Source organism: Bos indicus x Bos taurus, chromosome 24 (genome assembly GCF_003369695.1).
Source record: "Bos indicus x Bos taurus breed Angus x Brahman F1 hybrid chromosome 24, Bos_hybrid_MaternalHap_v2.0, whole genome shotgun sequence".
NCBI lineage: Eukaryota > Metazoa > Chordata > Mammalia > Artiodactyla > Bovidae > Bos > Bos indicus x Bos taurus.
In genome coordinates this window covers 37,118,587-37,145,840 of record NC_040099.1, presented here as the reverse complement: position 1 = coordinate 37,145,840, position 27,254 = coordinate 37,118,587, and the positions used below count along the sequence as shown (strand labels likewise).

At 35.5% G+C, this 27,254-nt stretch overlaps 1 protein-coding gene across 2 annotated transcripts in view; it reads right to left on the bottom strand.

Annotated features, from left to right (window-relative positions):
* The window catches only part of SMCHD1 (structural maintenance of chromosomes flexible hinge domain containing 1), a 127,607-nt gene that overhangs the window by 73,891 nt on the left and 26,462 nt on the right, over nt 1-27,254 (bottom strand). For both annotated transcript variants that reach the window (XM_027526268.1, XM_027526269.1), the window contains exons 6-17: nt 18,298-18,412; nt 18,056-18,175; nt 16,557-16,723; nt 13,002-13,092; nt 11,855-12,065; nt 9,784-9,904; nt 9,527-9,710; nt 7,332-7,526; nt 5,506-5,619; nt 4,590-4,696; nt 3,817-3,899; nt 3,523-3,636 (exon numbers count right to left, since the gene is read on the bottom strand). In XM_027526268.1, the coding sequence (XP_027382069.1) occupies nt 3,523-3,636; nt 3,817-3,899; nt 4,590-4,696; nt 5,506-5,619; nt 7,332-7,526; nt 9,527-9,710; nt 9,784-9,904; nt 11,855-12,065; nt 13,002-13,092; nt 16,557-16,723; nt 18,056-18,175; nt 18,298-18,412 (1,622 nt within the window). The remainder of the gene's footprint in view (nt 1-3,522; nt 3,637-3,816; nt 3,900-4,589; nt 4,697-5,505; nt 5,620-7,331; nt 7,527-9,526; nt 9,711-9,783; nt 9,905-11,854; nt 12,066-13,001; nt 13,093-16,556; nt 16,724-18,055; nt 18,176-18,297; nt 18,413-27,254) is intronic.

Here is a 27,254-nt window from a genome sequence, read left to right as displayed (position 1 = left end):
TGATGAAAGAGAAAGGAAACGGATGATAGCACTTTTCTGAAATATTCTTTGCTATTTATTTTTGTCTTTAGAATCATGTAAATGACTTTAATAATTAACAAAATGGAATTAAAACAATTCATAAGCAAAAGCAAATTGTAGGTAGGTGATATGACCACATTAAAAAAATTATTTCAAGTGATTCAACTTTAGAATATATAAAAACTTTAAAGACAAATAACACTGCAAAGAAGTAAAAATTAATCTAATAGTCTTATTATCAGTAATTTTAATTAAGCCTTTATACTGCCTTTCCTATAAAAGTTGTTTCAAAATAAATCAATGACCATAACTGATACAGGAAATTTCTTACTAATTAATAAACCAAAAAGGATAATAAATTGAGATAATAGGACAATAAATTAGGAAGAAATGAAAGAATCAGTGGGAAAACCCACTGTATCATGCATACCAAATAACAAAGCAAAAATCACTAATGGATGAAACTCTTACAACATGGATGAAAGGAGAACTTTATAGTCATACCAGCCAAGTGAATTCAATAATCCATCCCAGTAGCACTAAAAGTGGGACAATTAACTATAGCTATCAAATGCCTCTTATATAATACCTAAAAACACAAATTCACTACAAAGTATTGATTCTTGCTTTAGGAGGGGGAAAATAGTGAACCTAAATCAATTCAAGGTTTTGGGGTAATTTCTAGTCTTCAGGGAATAGAACAAACAGCAGAATAAGTTAAATGACATTACAAAGAAACAGACAAGTATGTGCAACACTATACAGTACAATAAAGTATAGATTTAAAAATGACTGAGACAGTAAATTTGTTATATATTTTACCAGAAAAAATAAACCTTTTAATTATTTTATATAGAAACATATACCAGGCAGACCTTAGAGATATGGTAGGCTTGGCTTCAGATCACAACAAAACAAGGATCACAATAAAGGAAGCTACATAAATGTTTTCCCTTCCCAGTGCATATAAGCTATGTTTATACTATACTATAGTCTATTGAGTGTGCAATAGCATTATTTCTTTTAAAGAATAATGACAGTCAGTCAGTTCAGTCACTGAGTTGTGTCTGATTCTTTGCGACCCCACGGACTGCAGCATGCCAGGCCTCCCTGTCCATCACCAACTCTGGAGTTTACTCAAACTCATATCCATCGAGTCGGTGATACCATCCAACTATCTCATCCTCTGTCGTCCCTTTCTCCTCCTGCCTTCAATCTTTCCCAGCATCAGAGTCTTTTCAAATGAGTCAGCTCTTCACATCAGGTGGCGAAAATATTGGAGTTTCAGCTTCAGCATCAGTCCTTCCAATGAATATTCAGGACTGATTTCCTTTAGGATGGATTGGCTGGATCTCCTTGCAGCTCAAGGCACTCTCAAGAGTCTTCTTCAATACCACAGTTCAAAAGCATCAGTTCTTCGGCACTCAGCTTTCTTCACAGTCCAACTCTCACACCCATACATGACTACTGGAAAAACCATAGCCTTAACTAGGCGGACCTTTGTTGGCAAAGTAATATCTCTGCTTTTGAATATGCTATCTAGGTTGGTCATAACTTTCCTTCCAAGGAGTAAGCGTCTTTTAATTTCATGCCTGCAACCACCAACTGCAGTGATTTTGAAGCCCCCAAAAATAAAGTCTGACACTGTTTCCACTGTTTCTCCATCTATTTGCCATGAAGTAATGGGACTGGATGCCATGATCTTTGTTTTCTGAATGTTGAGCTTTAAGCCAACTTTTTTTCACTCTCCTCTCACTTTCATCATAAGGCTCTTTAGTTCTTCACTTGCTGCCATAAGGGTGGTGTCATCTGCATATCTGAGGTTATTGATGTTTCTCCCAGCAATCTTGATTCCAGCTTGTGCTTCCTCCAGCCCAGTGTTTCTCATGATGTACTCTGCGTGTAAGTTAAATAAGCAGGGTAACAATATACAGCCTTGACGTACTCCTTTTCCTATTTGGAACCAGTCTGCTGTTCCATATCCAGTTCTAACCGTTGCTTCCTGACCTGCATACAGATTTCTCAAGAGGCAGATCAAGTGGTCTGGTATGCCCATCTCTTTCATAATTTTCCACAGTTTATTGTGATCCACACAGTCAAAAATAAAAAGTACTTTATTGCTAAAAATGCTAATGTTCACCTGAGCCTTCAGCAAGTTGTAGCAATAATATCAAAGACCACTAATCACAGATCATCATAACAAACATAATTTTTAGAAAGTCTGAAAAGTTGCCAGAATGACCAAAATGTTACACAGGGACAGTAAGTGAGCAAATACTGTTGGGAAAATGGCATTAACAGACTTAACACAGAGTTGCCATAAACCTTGAATCCATAAAAAATGCAGTATCTGCAAATGGCAATAAAACAAAGTTCAATAAATGAGGTATGCCTCATGTGCTGCAGTCCATGGGGTCACAAATAGTTGGACACAACTGAGCAACTGAACTGATGCCTATATGTAGTTTTGTGGGGGGTTTTTTTGTTTTTTTAAATAAGAGGGGGACAGGATGGTCTGAGTTACAAACAGGTTGGAAGATCCCACACTGTTGGCTCTGAAGATGGAGAAAGGGACCACAAGGCCAAGGAATATGGGTGACTTCTAGAAGTGGAAAGGCAAGCCTTCCCTACAACCTCCAGAAGGTTGCTATCCTGCTGACACTTTGATTTCAGCAGTCAGATGACCAAGAGAACTGTAAGATAATAAACATACTGTTTTAAGCCACCAAAAAAAAAAAAAAAAAAAACCCTGGAGAAATACAGAACAGTGTGTCAGAGGCCAAAAAGAGAGTACTGCAGCAAAATGAATTAGTCAAACTGTTCAATGCTGCTGAGGCTAAAAAGACATTTATAAGACGAAAGTATACACTACCACTGACTATAGTTTATAAATGTTGGAAATAAACATACAGTGAATAAAATACACTGTATCTGTAAAATCCATAGACCAGACATGCAAGTATATAGTGGTAGAACAGATTATGGAAAACAAGTATTGAAAATACTTTCAGGTGGTCAAGACAAAAACAAGAGACGAGAATTACAAGGTGATTAAAGTTAGGAAAATACAAGATGAGTGATAACATGTAGTTCTTCTTCCTTTAACAAAGAGTGGCTCCCATTTCTCAACTCAAAACAAGTACTTCTCACCCATAGGTTCAGAGACAGTATTTTGATTTAGAAGGTACCTTAAGGATTATCCAATCTAAATCCCTATTCAGTACAAACTGATATGCATACACATATCTTTATTTTAGCCCATAGCTACCTCCATAGGAATATTCAGAATACAGTGTTAAAAACAAAACAAACAAAAAACCCTAAGAAAACAACTGAGTTTTTAAAAAATGAATTATTCTAACACTTTAGAAACTCTTAACTTCAAAGCACTATCTATCAGGTTGCTAGGCCATCAATAATTCCACAAAGATGTTAAAATATGTATATACATTTACGAACAACAATAAAGATCCAAACATACAAATCAGTGTTTATACTTACAGTGTAATATAACTTTGAGCTCAACCAGGAGTTTCTTTGACCCTCCATGACTTGTTCCTGGAAGCTTCTGCATCGTTTCCCCTTTTTTATTTAATATTTCAATTCTTAATGCACCTATCAGTCCAAAATTAAAAATAAGAACATCTTAGTTACACCCAATGAATCTGATGAATCTGCCAGGTCTTCACATAGCGTTTTAATTTTTTATCATTTTTTTACCATGAAATGTTAAGAAGAAAAGCATTTTTTCAGTGTTTAAAATACACACACACGTAAGAAAAACCAAAAACATACCAATGGGGGTTCCAGCAGGTCTGATCTCATTTGGCAATAATTCATCTCCTTCAGGCCAAGTCACTGACAGTCTATCAGGGAGTCTATTATTAAAACAGCATATTAATGTTTCATGAAATGTATTAATTATGGTCTTATTTTTAAAAATAAAAGTTACTAGAAACTTTAATAGTTCTAAATTTTTTCCCCAATAGTTAAATCTGAAATTCTGTATGATTAATACACCAAAGCTTTAATCACTGCTGTGGCTACAAAGTAAAACAAAATCTCTTGATGTTAAGAGACAGGAATTGTCCCCATTTTTTGAGATTTTTCTACTAATTTGTAGTACGAGCTACCTTTGGGAGAAAGGATAACTCTAGAAACAGAAGAATTACCAGTGAGTTCAGTAAGAATCAAAATAACTGCATCGTTAGCCGCACAAAAGCCACAGTTTTGTTTTTCGATGTTTTACTTCTTTTGCTCTTATTTTTACCTCTCACCATTTTCTTCTAGTTACAGGCCAAAGTCATTGTTTTTTAACAAACTTAATCATAGTGCTGTTAACAGTGCTAACCTTCCTTATTTTTCTATAAAACAAATACAGGATTCTGTTTTGATAACTAGAGCGTTTTTTTTTTTTTTAACAGCAAGAAGTTCGTCACAATACACACATCGAAGACTACAAGTGCCTAAATACAAAAGCATAATGTCACACTCAATAATAACTAAAAGGACAATTCCTCTTCAATTTTCTTGTCATTTTTTACCATGCATCTTGAAACATAAATTACCTTGCCATTTCATCTTCTACATATTTTTTCACAGCTTTCTCAGCAACTGTCCTATCCAGCTTTGCAATTGGCACAGTTTTTATTTCATCATATAGTGCCTGAGGTTCCTGAATAAGCAAAATTTATACCAACATTTCAAAAAGCTATTTAAATTTAGTCACAAGAATATTGATTTCTTTCAAAAAATATTTTTACCCTAATTAAGTAGATAAATCATAATAACTGTTATTATATTACACCACAGTGTTTATTTCCATTTTTCAGATAAACACCCTAGGTCTAATTAAATACCTTCAAATCTTAACAAGAGCATAGTATCAGGAAGGATAAAGGGCCTCCCTGGTGGCTCAGACAGTAAAGAATTTGCCTGCAATGCAGGAGACCAGTGTTCGATCCTTGCACTGGGAAGATCCCCTGAAGAAGGGAATGGCTGCCCATTCCAATATTCTTGCCTGGAGAATTCCACGAACAGAGGAGCTTGGTGGGCTACAAGCCCATGGGGTCACAGAGTCAGACACAACTGAGCAACTAACACTTCTTTATAAGGATAAAGCCCACTCTAGTTTTGTTTTTCATTCTTGAGATAGAAGTCTGGCTCCAATGTTTATGTTTATGAGCCTTGAATGAAATGTGCACTTTAAAATTACTGTAAAATTGGCAATAATATTGTAACATTTGTTAAACACTGGGCACATAGATGTTAAGTTCTACAAACTACTAAAAACATCAAATATGAAACATAAAACATCATGCTCCCACTCCTGTAACCAATGTAAAAGCCAAATACAAGTCAAAATAGAATACCGTTATCTTTTTTTTTTTTTTTTTTTTTTAGAATATTGTATCTTTAAGAATTAAGCAAAGTAGTAATACCAAGAGACTTTGAAGACTATTTTGGGTTACCTGGGGATCTTACCATTGCAATTTGAACCTCTCCTCCTGTAGCATATACTTCTCCATCATGATCACCATAGAGAAAAAATTTCACAATGCTTCCATAAAAGAGAGGAAGTGTCTTGATTGTCTTGACCTAACATTCAGTTTTAAAACAAGGATTTAGTATTAATATTTACTTAGAAAAACAGGTTTAACAATTATTTAACAGAACTATTTTATACAAGGGGAAAAACCCAGAAATCTATTATTAGAAAAATTTAATGAAAAAAGCACTCTATAAAGTTATATTTGTGAAGCTCTCCACTTATTTGTAACATCTTTGAAAAGACAGTGGCTTCTTCATATAAAAATGTCAGTTATGCACGTGTCTAAAAGGTCCATAATACCTTCAAATGAATGCAAGCTGTCGCAAATCCCCATAAAATGTTGCTTGCAGGCTGTGAACAGTGACTTACAAAGTTATTGTTTCTTTCCAATAAATTAGCTCAAAATTTCTCTCTCTCTCTCTCTCTCTCTCTCTCTCTCTCTATATATATATGTATTTTTTTTTTTCCTTACCTGGCCTGAAAACACCAGGAGTAATTTCCACTAGTCCAATTCAAAACTTCTCAACTATAAGGACAGCAAGAGTTTACATCCAATCTATCTCTCCAGCCTCATTTCACTTCTGAACTATTTCTCTTCACATATAACAGTTTGCAGTAACCCAGTTCTGCTGCTTTTCCTGATCACTCCCTCCTTGTAACTTTCCACTTGACTTCACGGATACCTTATTTTCCTGGTTTTCTTCTCTCTCACCATCTTATCCCCTTCTTTCTCCTGTCAGCTCCTCCTTTTCAGTTTCTAGCTTCTAACTGTTGGAAAAGCAGGCTTAAGCCACACTCACTACTTCATGGTGACCGCATCTGATTCCAAAGCTTTCACTATATAATGATGATAGTGTCACATTTGTGGGTTTATTACTACCTTCATAATAAACCCACTTCATAATAAATCCACTCTGGGCTTCCCAGGTAGCTCAAAGGGTAAAGAATCTGCCTGCAATGCAGGAGAGACCTGGGCTTAATCCGTGGGTCAGGAAGATCCCCTGGAGAAAGGCATGGCAACCAATTCCAACATCCTTGCCTGGAGAATTCCATGTACAGAGGAGCCTGGTGGGCTCCAGTCCATGGGTTCACAAAGAGTCAGACACAACTGAGCAATGTAAAGTTAAGTTAGTTATCTTCATAATTACCTCTGTAAACCTGAGCCACTACCTCTTTTAAGTTCCACACAGAAGTCACTTCATGCACAAAGAATTGCGTGATTTATTCTCTTATTCCAGGCCCATCTGCAGTCAGAAAATTCTCTCCTTCTAAACTATGAGAATTCTAGTTCTACTAGAGAGAGAACTACTCATTCTCTCTTTATTTTTAGGTCATCTGTATTTTCATGCCGTAAGAGCCTGAAGGCAACAGGATACCCCTAGATCTCTATAATCTCCATAATGCTGTCAACAGCACAGTAACTTACAAGCTTGCAGACACTAAAAAATTTGATGAAAAACCATTTCTTCATATCACATTAAAAAAACACACTAAATTCTCTATTTGAGTAAAGTGAAGTATAAGAAACAATAAAAATTTTGTTAACTGAGCCTTTGGCAAAAATCATTTTGTTTTTTTTCCTTAATGTCCTATTAAATTACATAGTTATAATCAATTTGGCCTTGCCTTTCTTTTCTGGCTCCTAAGGAGGCAAGACTACATACATTATTTTTGGTTGTTGACAAATTCTAATAACTCTAATTTAGATTCAAATTCTACTAAAAATTAAACCTAAAAATAAGTTTAAAAATAAACTTACCAGCTGTCCTGCTTTGTATATTTTTCCATCCCATTCTATCGCTGAATAAGTGGCCCAGGGGCCCTGCTTTTTAGAAGGAAGATCAGGACGTGTAATTACTCCTTTAAAAAGGGTGAATTTTATTTGTTTGTCGTACTTTTCATGGCAGTCCTTCAGCCATAAAGCAAACTCTCTGTCAATTTTCATTCGCTGCTCCTGTAAAATTTTAAAATGTTCCACAAAACTTAGCTACTCATAAACAAATACAACCACAGACACTTCTTGTTCAATTCATGTTTCCTTCCAAATACCCACCCACCCCAGAAAAACGAATAAAAAACTAAAATATTTTAATGGCTCTTTCTCCTATACAAATTTAGATTTCTATCAACACATTACTAAAGAAAAAAAATCTCTGCTATCATCCTTGGTCCACAGGGTCTGCCATCATCCTTGGTCCATAGGGTCGCAGAGAGTTGGACACGACTCAAGTGACTGAGCACACACTTGGACCTAAGACTTCAATGGTCAATATCAACATAGATTTCCTTCCCTATTTTAAACCCTAGGATACACGCCCCCCACCCCCAACAAAAGATAAACACTGCATGCCTTGGAAAAGGAGAACTAACTGATTAGGGGAAAAGGGTAAGTGGAAGCCTTCTTAATGTGAAACACGCAAATTCCAACAGGGAAATAAAAAGCTTTATATAAATTAAGCACAGATTTAAACACATACTTAAATATAGATATGGTATATCTATCGTATTAAAATGTCTTAGGGGGTTATTTGGGAGAGAAAAGTTTAAAAAGGCTCTTTTATAAGGTGACAGTGAAAAAAAGGTTGAGAAATAAAGCTATGGCAAAACATATTTTAAAAAAATTATGCTTTATACATTTATTCAAAAATAGATCATAAAATAAAATTTGCTTTCTTGTAATACATAGGAAGAAAATGTGTTATGGCTTATCATTCTTCACTCTGCTGAGAGACCCTAGAGATTTACACTCCAGTGTAAGCTACTATATACTGGTTTATACTATATACTGGTTTAATGCTTGTCTTCAGGAGGAGTAGGGGAAGATCATCGCATTACATGTTTTCACAGAAGACAAAGCGTAAAGTCACAGAAGTTCGTTTTCTCTGTACACCTTACTCCACAACCCACCATTTCCAAATGAAAATGGGGCAAAATTAAAACTGATTTCAGCTTAAGTTTTTGCAACTTGAAGTCAGATGACCAGTATATTAATCATTAAAAAAAATTAGATTTTAAAAAGATTAGATTTCTTATTAAAATAAGAAATACATGTACATGGTAAACACCAAAAAATGGCATATATTTTTCAAAGAAACTTTCCCCCTAATCTGTTCCCAGGTACCAACTCCTTCCTTAATCAGTAAATTAGTGTTGTCACTTTGACAACTTGACAACAGTATTAAAATTATTAACTAGGAATGAGACTGTCTGCCTACCAAATTTTTATGCTGTATTTCAGGCTCAGCCCTCATCTGTATTAGATAAAATTACATGACATTCAGAATCCTTTTTATTAAGAGCAAAATGAATGTCAACATGTTATAGGGATATACAAATACTGTGTCATATATTGTGTTTACTGTCCAGCAACTTTAAGTTTAGAATAAATGCACCCATCTCTTGGCAACTTAACATTACATTACTGAAAGAGTAGCATCAAGTAAGTTTCTGAGGTATTTAGGCAAAACGAAAGTACACTAGCTCCATTCAACTTTTAAAAAAAATTTATCATTCTTTTTCTATTGATTAAAGCAGATTTTAATAGTGATCAATCTCAAATTACCCTTTAGCCCAAAGTATTTCACAGTTCTACCTAAATTTTACCCCCAAAGTTAGATTAAAATTGTATATTTAGGTTACTAATATACAAACAAAGCCTCTCTATTAGATAAAATTCTTACATGCTCTTTGCAAACAGACATGCTTCTGAAGATTCTATTCACCATGTCAAAGTATTGATGAAGATCTGATAAGTTTTATCCCAGTAAGAGCTAATCAGTTTGAAATTTTTGAGTGAACACATAAATGCTCATGAACTAAAATTTATATTCTTCTGAGTAAATAAAATGAAAACTATGCAAATTGTCAGTACAAATCTACACTACAAGTGACTTTTGTTGAACTTAAAATAGAACACTTCTGCAAATATTCAAAACTTGATATTTAAAGTCATACCTGTCCGTTTAAAATCCTTGTAAAAAGGGTGTTCTTGTCTTTCAGTTTTAGCTCAAGATCCATAAAGGTCAGTTTATTTGTGCTGACCTGGAATTTGTCATTAGTGAATAATGCACCAGATATCCTATTGTAGCACTCAAAAGGCGCAAGTCCTCTCTTCTTAGGAGGAGTACACCAGTCAAAGCTTGAATAAAACAAAATACTGGTTAGTAAAAAGATCATAAAACAATGTAATCTCAACAAAAATCAGAACTTACTCTTCAACAGATGTATATGGTATTAGCCGTCCATTCCAAAAACATTCAAAAATAGGCCTTTTCCCTCTTGCTGCTTTCTCAAGTATGAAACAATCGTCATCATCATCTTCATCTTTTAATTCTAGGACAAAGGAACAAGTGGAACAAATAATTTTTACCACTGAGAAATCAATTTCGATAAATGAAATGTTAAAGCTTCTTCGGAGAAACGGTAACAAAAATTCTTATGATCTTTAACACTGTGTTCTGTAAAACCTAAAAGTACCTTTATTATGTTTGCCCTCAAAAAGGCAGATTTTCAAAGTGGCTCCACATTACCAACAGTGATTCTCATTAAAAAGTAATAATTACATACTCATGAATCTGCGTTAGGATTACCATACTAGCTACTGAGCCTGCCATGTGAAAAACCTATTTATAAATACGGGAGCTTGAATCTTCTACCTAAATCATGTCTCACAACTCTGTTGGAACCAGTACACTCATATAAAAATCATCTGGAAAATCTACGATGTCTAGAAACAGCAAGTTTGCTTAGCTTGGACAAATTAATAATACTAATTCAAGTTTACATTATGATACAGTTAGAGTTATATCCAATGTTATAAAGCACAACTGTCTACACATTTCTATGTTTAGTAATACCTTTTCATATACTCAGATAAATTGGATTCAAGCATTATGATCCTGATATAGCAATATCTCAGTTATTCTGGCATTAAGTCATTCCCCCTGACCCCCAATAAAGTCTTCTTCTCCAAAAAAATCTTTATAAGAAGTTCATAAGTAAAAGTTCCTTCCAATCAAAACATTTCACTTGCTCTTAGAGAACCCCTCTGATCATCATTCAATTAATTGGCTATTATTTTAAGACATCATTTTTAAGAACTTTATCTTTTTATCTGTAAGCATACCAAAATCACAAATGACAAATGAAAAACAGGCCAGAGACTGAATGGGAGGCAGAGTCACTAAGTAATAATATGTATGAACACTTACTAAACAGAGTCGGGTCCTAAACCCCTACAACAAGTCTATGAGGCAAGGATTATTATAAGAATTATTATTTCCCATTTCAAAGATACTGAAGCAGTAGTTTGTCAAATTTTGCACAATAGAAAGTGGCAAAGACAGGATTCAAACCAGGAAATCTGGTTCCAAAACACAATACTAAGGATATACTAAGAAATCATTCTGAATGAGAAAATATAACACTGTTAATCTATGAAAATTGAATGTGATCCCAATAATCCCATTAGGACATTTTTATTCAGTACAAAGTGATTCCAAGGTTTATCTAGAAGAGCAAAAGATTAAGAATTATGAATTTTCTCAAAAAAGAACAATAGTGTCTTGTCCTACTGATATCAATATACACTATAAAGGACAAGAGATTCACTATAAAGGACATGTTATTCATGTATAAAAACACAAAACATATCAATGCCTTATAGCAAACAATCTGGGTTCTATGTACTTATGGGAACTTTATATTATTATGAAAGTGATATTTATATATAACATTCAAAAATTGGTACTAGGAAACTGAAAACCCACATGGAAAATATTAAGTTAATCCTAAAACAAAAAAGATTACAGGTATATTAAAGATATAAACATAAAATGATAAAAGCTACAGAATCTATAAAAAAAATTATAAAAAAATGAGATGTACGAAGCCTTTCTGCAGCAAGGCCTATCAGAAAGCATAAAGAAAAAAACCAATGCGACTACATAAAGTTTAAAACTACTTTATAAATATCTACAAAGATAACAGGAAGACAACATGGGGAGTATATAAAGGAATACTATGTGGTACATAGCTAAAAGTTCAGTTCAGTAAGAGAAGTACGATATAAGAACATGTAACGTTTCTTAGCACCACAGCTTTATTTATCTGGGTGTGAATATACACAAAAATTAGCAATTATAAAAACTACAACTACCTTAACAACTTAAGACCTGCATGAGGAAAAAATGTTTAAAATTTATCTAACCTTAAGCCTAACTAATAATTATGAAAATTAATCACAACTTTGTATTTTGTAGCTAAGGTAACAGATTAACATACTTGATGGAAAGCATGGATCATCAGGGTAGGTTTCTCTATCATATAAGAAAGGGTGATATCGGATAATCCCTTCCACTACACCATCTCCTTCAACATGAGCCTTGAACTCAAAACTATCAGCTGCTGTATTTATATACAATGTCTGCATGTCATCTTGTATTTCCCTCAGGTTGATAATCTTAGGTGTCTTCCCCTTTTCAAACATAGAAATCTAAAATAAAAATAAAATAAAAACAATTAAATTTGACAGCGACTGCACTTTTGTTCTCATCTATGATCCAACAACAGAAAAGCAAAAACTATTTTTATTTGTATAAATAATCATCTAGATTAACAAAATACATATATATTTCTATCTCAGTTAAATAGGTCTAAGGAGCATCTTAATTAAGAAATATATTACCAAAAAACTGAAAGTAAGCAAAGAAAGCGCTGAAGGATATATAAGTCACGAGTTTATTTCATTTAAGCTTTCCTGCTGGAGGTGTGTCTGTCTGTGCACTAAGTCATGTCTGACTCTTTGTGACCCCATGGACTATAGCCCACCAGACTCCTCTGTCCATGGAATTTCCCAGGCAAGAGTACTGGAGTGGGTTGCCATTTCCTACTCCAGGGGATCTTCCCGACCCAGGGACAGAACTTGCGTCTCTTGTGTCTCCTGCACTGGCAGGTGGATTCTTTACCACTGGCATCACCTGGGAAGCCCTAGAGGTAGGAAGTAGGATGAAGACATACATGAAATTCCGCCTGACATGTGGGCAAGGATACTGAGAACTCAACATTGAAATGTTCTGTTCTTCTACATTTTACTTTACTTATTTTTTTCTTATTAAGAGATTTCTATGAACAAAAGGGAAACGATTTATATCTTTTCTTCCCTGCTTTTGAGACATGACATTCAGTAATGGCTCATATCTCTATAGAAGACAAAAAAATAGAAACCAGATACTAGGGTAAATAAGATATCCAGAAAAGTACACCTTAGGAATAATCTCTGTACTTAGACATCAAACTAGAGAAGTGGTTTGGTAAAAGACAAGGACAGAGAAATTGCCTATTTACTGATTGACTTTTCTTATCCAGATTAACTTGGAACTAGAACACAGACCTAATATTTCACAATACTTAAGAAAGAATTTTATCTTACTTCAATATCAATGTTGTTGAAAGGTCCAGCTTCCTTTGATGTACGCTGTTCATTCCCTTTTGGACCATGGATGTAATAATGATAAATATGCCTAAAATATAAAAGAATAACTTTATACTTTTAATTCACATAAAACTACAGTTCATCCAATATTCTACCAAAAAAAACTTTATTACTACTATTTGGCAGTACCTACTAGGTGCCACGCACAATATTAAGCATTTTTAAACATAGTAAACCACATAATGGTAAAAACAATCATGAGATTCAGGTATTATTTCCCCTCATTTTATAAATACAGAAGTTGGGAATGCAAGAAATTATTTAATTTACTTAAGGTCACAGAATTACAGTGTGAGCAGATTCAAGCCAAGTCTTTTCAACTTCAAATCCCACATACTTAAAGTGTATTTTACAAAAAAAACCTACAACTACAAAGTGAAAGTGAAGTCGTTCAGTTGTGTCCTACTCTTTGCGAACCCATGGACTGTAGCCCACCAGGCTCCTCCGTCCATGGGATTTTCCAGGCAAGAGTACTGGAGTGGGTTGCCATTTCCTTCTCCAGGGGTAAGATAGCAACCCAGGGATCGAACCGAGGTCTCCCGAACTGCAAGGTAAGAGGCTATAATTCTACTTGTCAGGGATTTTCTAGAAAAGACTCAAGTATCAGGGAGTATACACAATTGGGTATTTTTAACTTATGTCCCCAACATGAGAGTATCATTCTGTCTCATCTTTTTTCTCCTGTAGAAATGAAACAATCTTATGCCAATACTCCTAAAATTAATAAATTCAACATCATCCCATCAAAAACCACCACTTCAGAAATTTTTGCTATTTTGGAAAATGTTTAAAAAGATTATACTCTGGGGAAATTATTCACATATCTCCAAATCACATAGCCCATCTGCAATCATTTCTCAAGCAGTAGTATTAAATATTCCTTAATACAAACTTTATCTTTTCAGCTCAGTTCAGTTCAGTCGCTCAGTCGTGTCTGACTCTTTGCGACCCCATGAACTGCAGCACGCCAGGCCTCCCTGTCCATCACCAACTCCCGGAGTTCACTCAAACTCACGTACATCGAGTCCGTGATACCATCCAACTATCTCATCCTCTGTTGTCCCCTTCTCCTCCTGCCCCCAATCCCTCCCAGCATCAAAGTCTTTTCCAATGAGTCAACTCTTCGCATGAGGTGGCCAAAGTACTGGAGTTTCAGCTTTAGCATCAGTCCTTCCAAAGAACACCCAGGGCTGATCTCCTTTAGAATGGACTGGTTGGATCTCCTTGCAGTCCAAGGGACTCTCAAGAGTCTTCTCCAACACCACAGTTCAAAAGCATCAATTCTTCGGCACTCAGCTTTCTTCACAGTCCAACTCTCACATCCATACATGACTACTGGAAAAACCACAGCCTTGACTAAACGGACCTTTGTTGGCAAAGTAATGTCTCTGCTTTTGAATATGCTATCTAGGTTGGTCGTAACTTTCCTTCCAAGGAGTAAGCGTCTTTTAATTTCATGGCTGCAATCATCATCTGCAGTGATTTTGGAGCCCAAAAAATAAAGTCTGACACTGTTTCCACTGTTTCCCCATCTATTTCCCATGAAGTGATGGGACCATATGCCATGATCTTCGTTTTCTGAATGTTGAGCTTTAAACCAACTTTTTCACTCTCTCACTTTCACTTTCATCAAGAGGCTTTTTTAGTTCCTCTTCACATTCTGCCATAAGGGTGGTGTCATCTGCATATCTGAGGTTATTGATATTTCTCCTGGCAATCTTGATTCCAGCTTGTGCTTCTTCCAGCCCAAGTTTCTCATGATGTACTTGGCATATAAGTTAAATAAGCAGAGTAACAATATACAGCCTTGACGTACTCCTTTTCCTATTTGGAATCAGTCTGTTGTTCCATGTCCAAATATCTTTTCAAAATTACACTAATTGTCCTAGTTTAAAACACTACTAAAATAAAAAGAAATCACTGAAAATCTTGAGATCTTCCTTCAAACATCTCAAAAGTGTTAACATCATAAGTTTACAAGCATATATTAAGAAAGTGTGCTATAAATAGTTTACCAAGTGTATGTTTCTATGTCATTGTTTTTAAGAACAAGAGTTATAATTATGTTATGTTATTATGTACACTGAGTTCTTTCAGTTAAGAGAAATAATAAAATAGCTAATAAACAGTCAAAGTCCTATTTAAAACTCTTGTGTTACAGGGCCAATAAACATCAATATTCAAGAAAAAAAGGCATTCCTAAAATCAAATTTATTTCTTCATAAAAATTTTTAACTGTTAATATATATTTATGTGCAAAACAGAATCTTAACAGCCCTTGAATAAGTAGAAAAAATATGAAAAGATACCTTATTTTTAAACATGAACTTTGTACAGCATACCCACTTTTGGAGACTAATTCAGGCTAATACAAATTATGGAAAAAATCCAATCTGTATCATATAATTACAGAGGAAGAAACTTAACAACCTTAAATATATATACTTCTGATTTGATCTAACAGAATATGTACTCCCTAAAAGTTTTCCTCAAGTAGATACACAAAGATTTATTTTTAGATTACTCATTTCATACAGCACATATGCATATTTTTATTTTAACAGACTCAATATATTCATTCAATAAACTTTTACTGAGCAACTACAATGACTCATCGGCAAAGACTCTGATGCTGGGAGGGATTGGGGGCAAGAGGAGAAGGGGACGACAGAGGATAAGATGGCTGGATGGCATTACCGACTCGATGGACATGAGTTTGAGTGAACTCCGGGAGTTGGTGATGGACAGGGAGGCCTGGCGTGCTGCGATTCATGGGGTAGCAAAGAGTAGGACACGACTGAGCGACTGAACTGAACTGAACTGAATAATGTAACAGGAAATGTAACACTGGGGATATAACAGTGCACAAAAAACAATAAACACCCCAAGGTGGGAGGCAGATGAAAAGAAAAAATAATAAGTAAAATACATGGATTATAGTCCATGCTGCATAGCAAAAGCACGAAAGGGGGAAGTGGGATTGATTAGCTGAATTGGATAAACTCTTAAGTTTATTTTAAATGTTATCACAGTTGTCAAGAAGCATGGGCCTCTTATTTGTAATGACCAATATATTACATGTGTGCTAAGTTGCTTCAGTCATGTCTGACTCTTTGTGACCCTATGGACTGTAGCCCACCAGGCTCCTCTGTCCATGTGCTTCTCCAGGCAAGATACTGGAGTGGGTTGCCATTCCCTTCTCCAGGGGATCTTCTTGACCCAGGGATTGCACCTGCATCTCCTGTGGCTCCTGCATTGCAGTCAGGCAGATTCTTAACCACTGAGCCCCTGGGGAAGCCAAGTGACCAGTAAATATTTACAGAATAGAGAACCATTTTAACAGCTAACATCAGAGTAATGGTTCCTATGCTGAGGGAAGAAATGCGATCGGATAAAAGCAGACAGCCAAGAGGTTTCAACGTATTTGTAATATTTTCTATCTTAAAAAAAAGATAAGAAAAAGCATGTCCTGGATCCAATGTAAATACTTACGTTAACTGTCTGGTCCAAAGATGGAAATAATTTTTCAAGTACTGTATGTGTTCTGGTTGTACCCCTGTGATAACCACAGCAGTAAAGCTATCTTTTTCCTTCTCCTCTGCGATAAGATGCTGTAGAAATCTTTCATCATCATTTGTAATGTGACTAGAATCAGACGGCTACAAGAGTGAACATAAGTACAGCAGATTACATGCAGCTCAAATGTAGTTAACAAACAAAGTTTACATCAACCATTAACATTCACTTGGATAATTTCAAATACAGGCTTCAAAAATCTTTTGGAGGAAAATCACCAAATACAAATCAGCTGAGTGTGTGACAAAGCGGTGAGGACAGAGAGCCTTTTACAGAGATTGCTAAACCGGCATACAAAAAGGAGAATCCTATACCATAATGCTAAACCAACTGTAGAATCAAAAAGAAAAGGGAAAAGAAAAATAAATACTAAATTTAAAAATACCTCCCAAATTGAGAACACTTACCCTAAAGCGGAATGAGTCCTTGCTTGGGGTACCTACCACTTAACTTGGTCAGAACCAATGCCCAGCCGGTCCACATTCATTAAAACTAGGACACAGCCTGAACCCAGCTGACTTAGCCCAAAGGCACTGTGTTTAAAAGGGAGTAAAACCATCCTGGGCCCCAGTCCACTTTCAGAGAATATCTATAGTTTGTGGGGGGAGGAAGGGATGTGCTTAAGGATAAGAATTTAAAACGTCTCTGCTTTTATTTTACTATGAGTCTGTATATTAAAAATTGCATGCATATGTATGCATATATGTACTATGTAAGTTGCTATACACATAAAAACTTACAAGGATAAAGATACACACTGAACTATTAGGAAAAGTGACTTTGAAATAAACACCATAAGTATTTATAAGTTCCAATTCCTTTTAAAGTTAGACTAGGAGAAAATTCAACTAAATATATCATAAGGACTTTTATCTGGCATTTGAGACTATTTTTATGTTCTTTACAAAAGTTACTTTAGACTCAAAAATTTTTTTAAGTTTTACTTTTAAAAAAGGTTTTAAAATTTGAAAATTTTAAAACGTTTCAAAGTTGAATGAGTAATACAACAAATACCATGTGCTCACCACGATTCAAATTTATTAACATTCCACTTATTAACATGAGAGTTTGAATGCAAATTTAATCACTGTTTTGTATTCTACTTCTGTGATTATTATACAACAAATACTTAAAAACTCAAACTCAGAGCAAGGAAACAGTTTATAATCTTATGAACAATTTCCAGGAAGCTGACTTGGCTTTATGAGAAAAGTTATTTTCTGAAGACTTCAGCCTAAGAAAGCACACAAATGATCACTTTTGCTATTCACAAAATTAAAATTAAAATTTAATTTGAAAATTCCATATTTTCAAGTTTTTAAAATAACATAAGTATCTTAGAAATTGAAAAAAAATGTTCTTGTCCCATCATCCATCCAAGGTATAAATTTACAATGAGTTAAAATGTACTGTACCTTTCTGTTTCTAATAAATCCGCTATATATTGCCTCTTTATTTTTCTCCCTCTTCTCAAAATCTTCTTTAGAAAGTAAAAGTTCATGAACATCCTGGGAGTCTGCAGGCTTACTTATCATCTGTTAAATATTAAAAAGATTACCTTTTAAATTGACAAAATTTAAAATGAATAATACAATTAGACAGTCAACTTCAAAATATTTTGACCAACTTTCACTTTTAAGAAATCTTTTTTACTTACTCTGGCTGACTGTCCAACAAAGAAAACAGCCTGCTTGCCCCCAACACCAAAATAGGAAATATCACTATTTAAACTGCGAGGTACTGGCAGTGGTCGAACATATCCTGAATGATCACTAAAATAAAACATTACATTAATGCAGTGTTATTAAACAAACGACTCAGGTGCTAATGAAAACTGTTTTAGCAGTTTTATTAAGAGTTAATAAAATGATCCCCAAGCCAGATAATACCCCTATTCAAATGTAAAAGAATCAGAGCCCAAAGCCAAAACAGCATCCAGTCCAAAGGCTCTCAAAGTCTGTTACCCAGGCCAGCTGCATCAGCAAACCTGGAAACTCTAAGAAATGCAAATTCTTGGGCTCACCCCCTCAAATCAGAAAATTTCAAATATCTGTAACTCTACAGTCTTCCCTTCAAAATCCTTTACTCATTCAAAACTCATTAAAATACTGTCTCATGACTAGTGGGAATTACAACAAAGAGATTCTCATTTCCATGTGCTTCTGCTCTGTCATGTCTGATTCATTGTGACTCCATGGACTGCAGCCCACCATGCTCCTCTGTCCATGGAATTCTCCAGGCAAGAATACTGGAGTGGGTTGCCATGCCCTCCTCCAGGGGATCTTCCCAACCCAGGGATCAAACCCAGGTCTCCCGCACTGCAGGCAGATTCTTTACTGTCTGAGGCACCAGAGAAGCCCTCTCATTTCCAATGGATCATGACAAATGAAGAGCTGAGACTCAGCCTCTGATTGCAGCATAACACCACTGTGGAGAGCAGGCATCCCTGGTCTCTTGAATACAGGGAAGATCTCCACGGACAGTTTCCCAATATAAGACACCCACAAAACTAGGGTGAGGCTGGAACCACAACACCAAGTGGAAAGGTCAGAGAACAGAGCTGGCACAGCTGGAAAGAACAGATACACCACAGAATAAAAAAAAAAAAAAGAATGAAAAGTATCAAGTGGGACTAAAAACAAATAACTAAAAGATAATATCTTACACAAGTTTAAATGCAGTTCAAGAAAGAGAGGAGAGAATGAAAAATAGCTGCAAATATTCTCAAATCACTAAAAGGCATAGATCCACAGATTCAGACCAAACGAGCCCAAACAGGAAACATAAAAAGAAATCCACTTCACAGTGAATACTAAAAACAAAACAGAATAACTAGAAAACACACTGAGAAGATAAATGGCTTTGCAGGCTTTGACAGCAACAGTGTAAGACGGTGGAATATTATCTCCAAAGGGCCAAGAGAAAATGTCAGTATAGAACTGTGAACTAGGGCTAAATAAAGAATTTACAGACAAAAACCAAGGGAATTTACCATTAAGAGATTTGCTCTAAAGCAATGTTCCTACAAGCACAATCTGACACACAAGGGAATCATAATATTATCAGTACACAGGCTAATTTTTAAAATATATGTTAAAATTTTTTAATTCTTTGTTAGAAAAAATGTTGTATATAATTGGGGAATTCCAAGTCAGACTTGAAATACTGTACAACAGAAGTGTAACTCTGGGAACCTCCCTCGTGGTCCAGTGGTTGAGAGTCTACCTGCCAGTATGGGGGACACAGATCTGATCTGTAGTCCAGGAGGACTCCACACGCCAGAGGGCAACTAGGACTGTGTGCCACAACTACTGAAGCCCACAGGCCCTAGAACCTGTGCTCTCCAACCAAAGAAACCAATGCGAGCAGAAGCCCACGCATCACAAGGAGAGAGTGGCCCCCACTTGCTGAAACTACAGAAAGCCCATGTGCAGCAACAAAGACAAGCATAGTCACAAAAATAAATACCCAGAAAAACATCTACTTCTGCTTTACTGATTCTACCGAAGCCTTTGACTGTGTGGATCACAACAAACTGTGGACAATTTCTTAAAGAGATGGGAATACCAAACCACCTGACCTGCCTCCTGAGAAATCTGTATGCAGGTCAAGAAGCAACAGTTAGAACTGGACATGGAACAACAGACTGGTTCCAAGTCAGGAAAGGAGTACATCAGGGTATATTGTCACCCTGCTTATTTAACTTATATGCAGAGTATATTATGATAAATCCTGGGCTGGATGAAGCACAAGCTGGAATGAAGATTACCAGGAGAAACATCAGTAACCTCAGATATGCAGAGGACACCACCCTTATGGCAGAAAGTGAAGAAGAACTAAAGAGTATCTTGACAAAAGTGAAAGAGAAGAGTGAAAAAGTTGGGTTAAAACTCAACATTCAGAAAACTAAGATCATGGCCATCTGGTCTCATCACTTCATGGCAAATAGATGGGAAGCAATGGAAACAGTGAGACACTTTATTTTTGGGGGAGTTCCAAAATCACTGCAGATGATGACTGCAGCCATGAAATTAAAAGGCACTTGCTTCTTGGAAGAAAAGTTATGACCAACCTAGACAGCATATTAAAAATCAGAGACATTACTTTGCCAACAAAGGCCCGCCTAGTCAAAGCTATGGTTGTTCCAGTAGTCATGTATGGATGTGAGAGTCGGACTGTAAGTAAAGAAAGCCGAGCACCAAAGAACTGATGCTTTTGAACTGTGGTGTTGGAGAAGACTCTTGAGAGTCCCTTGGACTGCAAGGAGATCCTACCAGTCCATCCTAAAGGAAATCAGTCCTGAATATTCATTGGAAGGACTGATGCTGAAGCTGAAAGTCCAATCCTTTGGCCACATGATGTGAAGAACTGACTCATTTGAAAAGACCCTCATGCTGGGAAAGATTGAAGGTGGAAGGAGAAGGGGATGACAGAGGATGAGATGGTTGGACGGCATCACCGACTCAAGGGACCTGAGTTTGAGCAAGCTCCGCGACTTGGTGATGGACAGGGAGGCCTGGCATGCTGCAGTCCATGGGGTCGCAAAGAGTCAGACATGACTGAGCAACTGAACTGAACTGAAAACTTTGGGAAGGAAGTGATTAGAGATAAAGTACTCTAAATTCTTTAATATGGGAGAAGTGAGATACCTGAAGATAAATATGCATTTTTAAATTTCAAAGACAAGCAGGAAAGTAAACATATAAATTCTAAAATATTAAAAGAGAAAAAATGTAGAACAGTGTTTTCAAAAGCAACAACAAAAAGTTGCAACTACTTAAAAAAACAGAAATAATGGAATAAAAATATTTTAATTGGTATAAAGTTTTCACCTATGTATCAATTTTCAAAATAAAGACAACAATGACCAGGTCAAACAATATAATACTAGACCTACAAAACAAAGCACACAAACAATACCTCCGTTCACAAAATACAAAGCAACTGCCATACACAAACTCAATCTCCACATAACAAAACATAAACCTGCCCCCCCCCGACAAAAAAACATGCATATATACAAACATTCCACACAATATACAAATAAACCACACAACATGTATGCACATTTACAGTGCTCCAGCACACACACACAATGTATATAACACCAACAATAAATAGAACATCTTAAAGAGAGAAAACAGACACCATATATTCTGAGAAACAGAGATAAGAATGACAACAGACTTTTCATTGTAAAGTACGCAAGTCAGTAGAAAACGGGAACAGCATTTCTAATGTACTGAAATTTTTTAGAAAGCAAAAGTGAAACTTGCTCAGTCATGTCCCACTCTTTGCAACCCTATGAACTACACAGTTCATGGAATTCTCCAGGCCAAAATAGTGGAGTGAGTCGCCTTTCCCCTCTTTAGGGGATCTTCCCAACCCAGGGATCGAACCCAGGTCTCCCACATTGCAGGCAGATTCTTTACCAGAGTCAACCTAAAATTCTATACTCAACAAATATTTCTTTAAAAGGGGGAAAGAGTAAGGAGAGATCCAGACTTTATCAGATATTCAAAAGCTGAAAAATGTACTGACAGCAATCTTGAATTACAAAAACTGTTGAAAGACCTGCAGAAATGAAAATTATACTGTGAATTTAAACAAAGGAATGAAGACTACCAGAAATGGTAAATATGTGGGTAAACATAAACTGACTCAGGGACTCAAACTGATGCTTGTGTATGAATGTTTACAGCAATACTATTTACAATATGCAAAAAAAGGTGAAAATAAGACAACTGTCCTTTAACCTATGAATGGAAAAGACGTAGTAAGCTGCATAATTCAGCCGTAAAAAGAGATGAAGTTCTGATATAAGCTACAACACAGGTGAACCTTGAAAAAATTATGCTAAGTGAAATAAACCAAATAAAAAATGAAATAAACAAAATGATAAATATTGTATGATTCCTCTTAAATGAGGTACCAGGAACAGGCAAATTCACTGAGACAGAAAGTAGAACTGTGGTTATCAGCAGCTGGAGGGGTAGAGAATACAGAGTTACTACTTAATGGGTACAGAGTTTCAGTTTGGGGAACACAAAAATTTTGAAAATACATAATGGTTATGGTTGCAAAACACTGAATATAATTAATGTCAATGAATAACACACTTCAATGTAATGCTGTATTTTTACCACATTTTTAAGAAAATGACTGTTACATAGAAACAGAGCAGAAAGTGGTTGACAGAGACTGGGGAGTGTGGGAAATAGAGTACAAACTTTCAGCAATAAGATGAATAAGGCCTGAGGAGCTAATGTATACAACACCGTAAGTACAGCCAATAACACTGTATTGTGTAACTGAAATCTGCTAAGAGAGCAGAACTGTGATAAATTAAAGATGTATACTATGAATCCTAATTACCAGGTAAACAACAGAATAACAGCTAATTAAGGAAATAATGGAGACACACATACACATAAACCCAATTTGAAATAAGGCAGAAAAAAGGGAAATGGGGGGTGGGGAAGATAAATAACAAAGATAGTAACCAAGCATACTGATAATCATATTAAATGTAATTGGTCTAAAGAAAGTGAAAGTGAAAGTTGCTCAGTCGTGTCCACCTGTTTGCACCCTGTGGACTATAGAGTCCAAGGAATTCTCCAGGCCAGAATACTGGAATGGGTGGCCTTTCCCTTCTCCAGGGGATCTTCCCAACCCAGGGATCGAACCCAGGTCTCCTGCATTGCAGGCGGATTCTTTACCGGGCCACAAGGGACACCCAGTTGGTCTAAGCAGCTCCATTAAAGGGCAGAGATCATTAAATTTCAATATACAACTAAATGCTGCCTCAAAGCAATTCTTTAAATATAAAGAGACGGCAGACTAAAAGGTTGGAGAAAGAGTTATCAGTTTAGTACTAAGGAGAATGAACCTGTAGGAGATATATGAATATTAGACAAAGTTAATAAAACAGCTGGAGAAGGAAATAGCTACCCACTCCAGTATTCTGGCCTGGAGAATTCCAAGGACTGTATAGTCCATGGAGTCGTAAAGAGTCGGACACAACTGAGCAACTTTCACACACACACAATAAGAGTAGCACCAGGAAATGAAGAACGAACAATGAAACAAATATGCAGGTAAATAAAACAGACTACTTTTCTCTGCTTGAGATTTTAAAATTACGTTAGACTACTGAAATAAAAGTAACACTGTGTGATGTAGTTCTCAATGTGTGCAGCGGTAACACTTAAAACTAAATAATCAATGGGAGACAGTTAAAATACCTAAATAATTTGGTGAAATTTCTGTAATTCACTTTAAGGGGCAAATGTCCAGTATTCCCTGGAGCAATCATTAAAAAATAAAGGATATATTCAAAAACACTATAAAGAAAATGGTATAGTAAAATATGTTCAAGTAAACCACAAAAAGGCCCAGAAAAGACAAATGCAAAACAAAGGGAACAAACAGAAAAGTTAAAACAGGACATATCTAAGTCCTAATGTATCAATAATTACAGTAAATTGGCAGACTGAATTTAAAAATGACCCAACCATATTCTGTCTATAAAAAACTCATTACAAACAAACATAATGATATAGGTATTTTAAAAGAAAATAGATATGAAAAGATATACCAAACATGAACCAAAAGAAAGCTGGAATGGCTAAAGTAGCACATACACTTCAGAGCTAGAAATTACAGGGACAGAGCAGCATTATGGAGGAGGGGTATGGCAACCCACTCTAGTATTCCTGCCTGGAGAATCCCCACGGACAGAGGTGCCTGGTGGGCTACAGACCATGGAGTCGCAAAGAGTAGGACACAACTGAGTGACTAAACACAGCATACAGCAGCATTATAAAATGATTACAGGGTCATTTCACAGAAAAGTTCTAACAATCCTAATTGTGCATACACAAAATAACACAAGTTAAAGATACACAGAGCAAAAACTCAGAAAACTGAAAAGAGAAGATCAACAAACCTGCAAATAAGTGGAGTTCTTCAATACCCCTAAGTCACTGCTACACAGAAAATCAACAAGGAAAAGAAAGAACTGAACAGTATCATTCACTGATGGACTCTGATTGAAACTGACACAACACTACTCCCAACAACAGCAAAATACACATTCTTTTCAGGGACACACAAAATTCACCAAAATATAGATCATATCCTACATTATAAAACAAATCTCAACAAATTTAAAAGAATTGAAACAATATAGAGCATGTTTTCTGACTATAAGTCAAACTAGAAAGGCAAGAAAATCTATTGGGAACATTTGGAAATTGAACAACACATTCCAAAAAAGATTCATGGATTAAAAAAAGGAAGCTGCAAGGAAAACAAAAGTTACACTAAAATCAATGAAAGTGAAATTAAAGCATGTTAAAATTTGTGGGATACAGTAAAAGTAGTCCTGAGACGAAAATTTATAACACAAAATACTCAACTTAGAAAAGTAAAAAAAAAAAAAATAAAACTCTTTTAAGATTCTACATCAAGATACTACCAAAAAAAGCATGTAAACCCAAAGTAAGAAGGGCATATATGATGATAAAGAGCAAAAATCAGAGAATTTGAAAACAGAAAACAGAAAACAAACCAAACACTGGCTCTTACAACATTACCAATAACTATATGCCAATACAATTGAAAATTTAATGAAACAGAGTAATTTCTAATAAAAACAGAATGCACCAACACTAAATCAATAGTGGAAAGCCAAAATATACTTACAACCCTATAAAGAAGTCAAAGCAATAGTTAAAAATTCCTCCCACAAAAAACATACCAGACCCAAATGGTTTCCCAAGTGAGTTTTATCAAACTTTTATTAAGTGGTTTAAGGTATAAATTATAATTTATCACTTTGGAAAATAATTCACCACTACTTTGTAAGTTGGAACATTCATTTTTATAACCTACAAATTCCCTCCTAGGTATTCACCTAAAAGCTTATGTAGATCTGGACCAGGAAACATACATAACAGAACACTCCACACACAGTGCACGCGTAAGATAATACTGCCAGCAACTGCTAAGAACTGGGGGAGAAAGTCAAATGCCTACGGACTGGAGACTGGATAAATAGAATGAGATTTCTTTTTGGTGTACACAAAAGACTACATGGTTATGAAAATGAATGAACTACAGACCCACACAAATAAGAAATCTTAGTAATCTAATACTCAATGAAAATTCAAGTCCCTTGTAGGTCAGCATACAGTATGATTATGTTTTGGATTATCAAAAACAAGCAAAATTAGATATACACATTATATTAATAAAAAAGGAAACAAAAACAATGCAAAATATTTGTTAACTTTGGTGGGGGAATAGGTAGAATAAGTGAGGAGGACACAGAAGTCACAGGATATATTCTACTTATCAGATTGGGGGCAAATTCTGGTTATTCAGCTTATTAAATTTTTCAATAAATAAACTTTAAAAGTGCATGTCTTGAACTGATAAATTATCATAAATCAAGAATTATAGCTAATTAAATTCTATGAACATAATGTCTATTAAAAAAACAGTTAAATAGGTTCAAAGACTTTAATTACTGTAACAATACTTCTAGCAAATAAGCTGTAAATACCCTCCCCTAAACATTCTCCTTAAAACACATAAGGGAAAGTATATCAAAAGTTTGGGCTGTGGCAACTCAGAGATAAAACAATACATACTTAATCTGATTCAAAACTAAGGAATTCTGTTCACTGATTAGGAATGGACATTCACAATGACCAGGCAGTAAGCTTCCTTTTCCATTCATGAAAGCCCAATCTAAGCAAAAACCCTATGATAACAAATAAGGCCCAAAATAGTAATTTCCAGTAAGTTTTAGACTTGTGTAAACACAAGTCCAGAAAATTCCTATGCCCACACTCAAGGGAAATATAAATCTCCCTTCATGAAGAGAAATACAAGCATAAATACAATTCAAGACCTTAAGAAACAATTTTGCATCACAGAAGTAGTAAAGTTGCCTCCTTCAAAATAAACTTATATCACAGTCTAAAAGAATCTCAGAAAATATCTCACTCTTATTCTTTTTTTTTTTTTAAATCACGTTTTCCTTTTAATAAGGCTTTTTACTCAAAAGTGTAGCTTTGAAAATCTCTAGCTTGTTGCGACAACCAGAGAAGCCGGAGCGGCCTCGCCTGAACACAGCCGGTGCCCTCATGGGTGCTCCGAGCCGGGGTGGAGGGCGAACGCACCGCTTCACAATCAGAGCCAACGCAGAAATTCAGGGGCAGGATACACATGTCCTACTTTGATTCCAGGAGGGAGGACAAGTTCTTAGCACAGTAAAACAAAACACAAAGTAAACAAATCTTTAGAAATCACTAGATATGTGTGTGTGTGTGTGTGTGACTCTTATTCTTGATTCAATGTAAGAGGACACATTATCTTTGTGAAACAGAAGTTATTTGTTAGAAAAGAGAAGCAAAATCTTTATGAAACCACATCATAAAAATTGTAGAAACAAAGAAAAAGGAATAGAAGAGATCAAATTAGTAAAAAGAAACAAAACAATCCAAGTGATTGGCAGGAAATATGGTAAAGTGACTATATGTATGTACATTTATATCTATCTCAAATCTACCAGAAGGAAAAAAAAAAAAAATCAGATTCAATGAA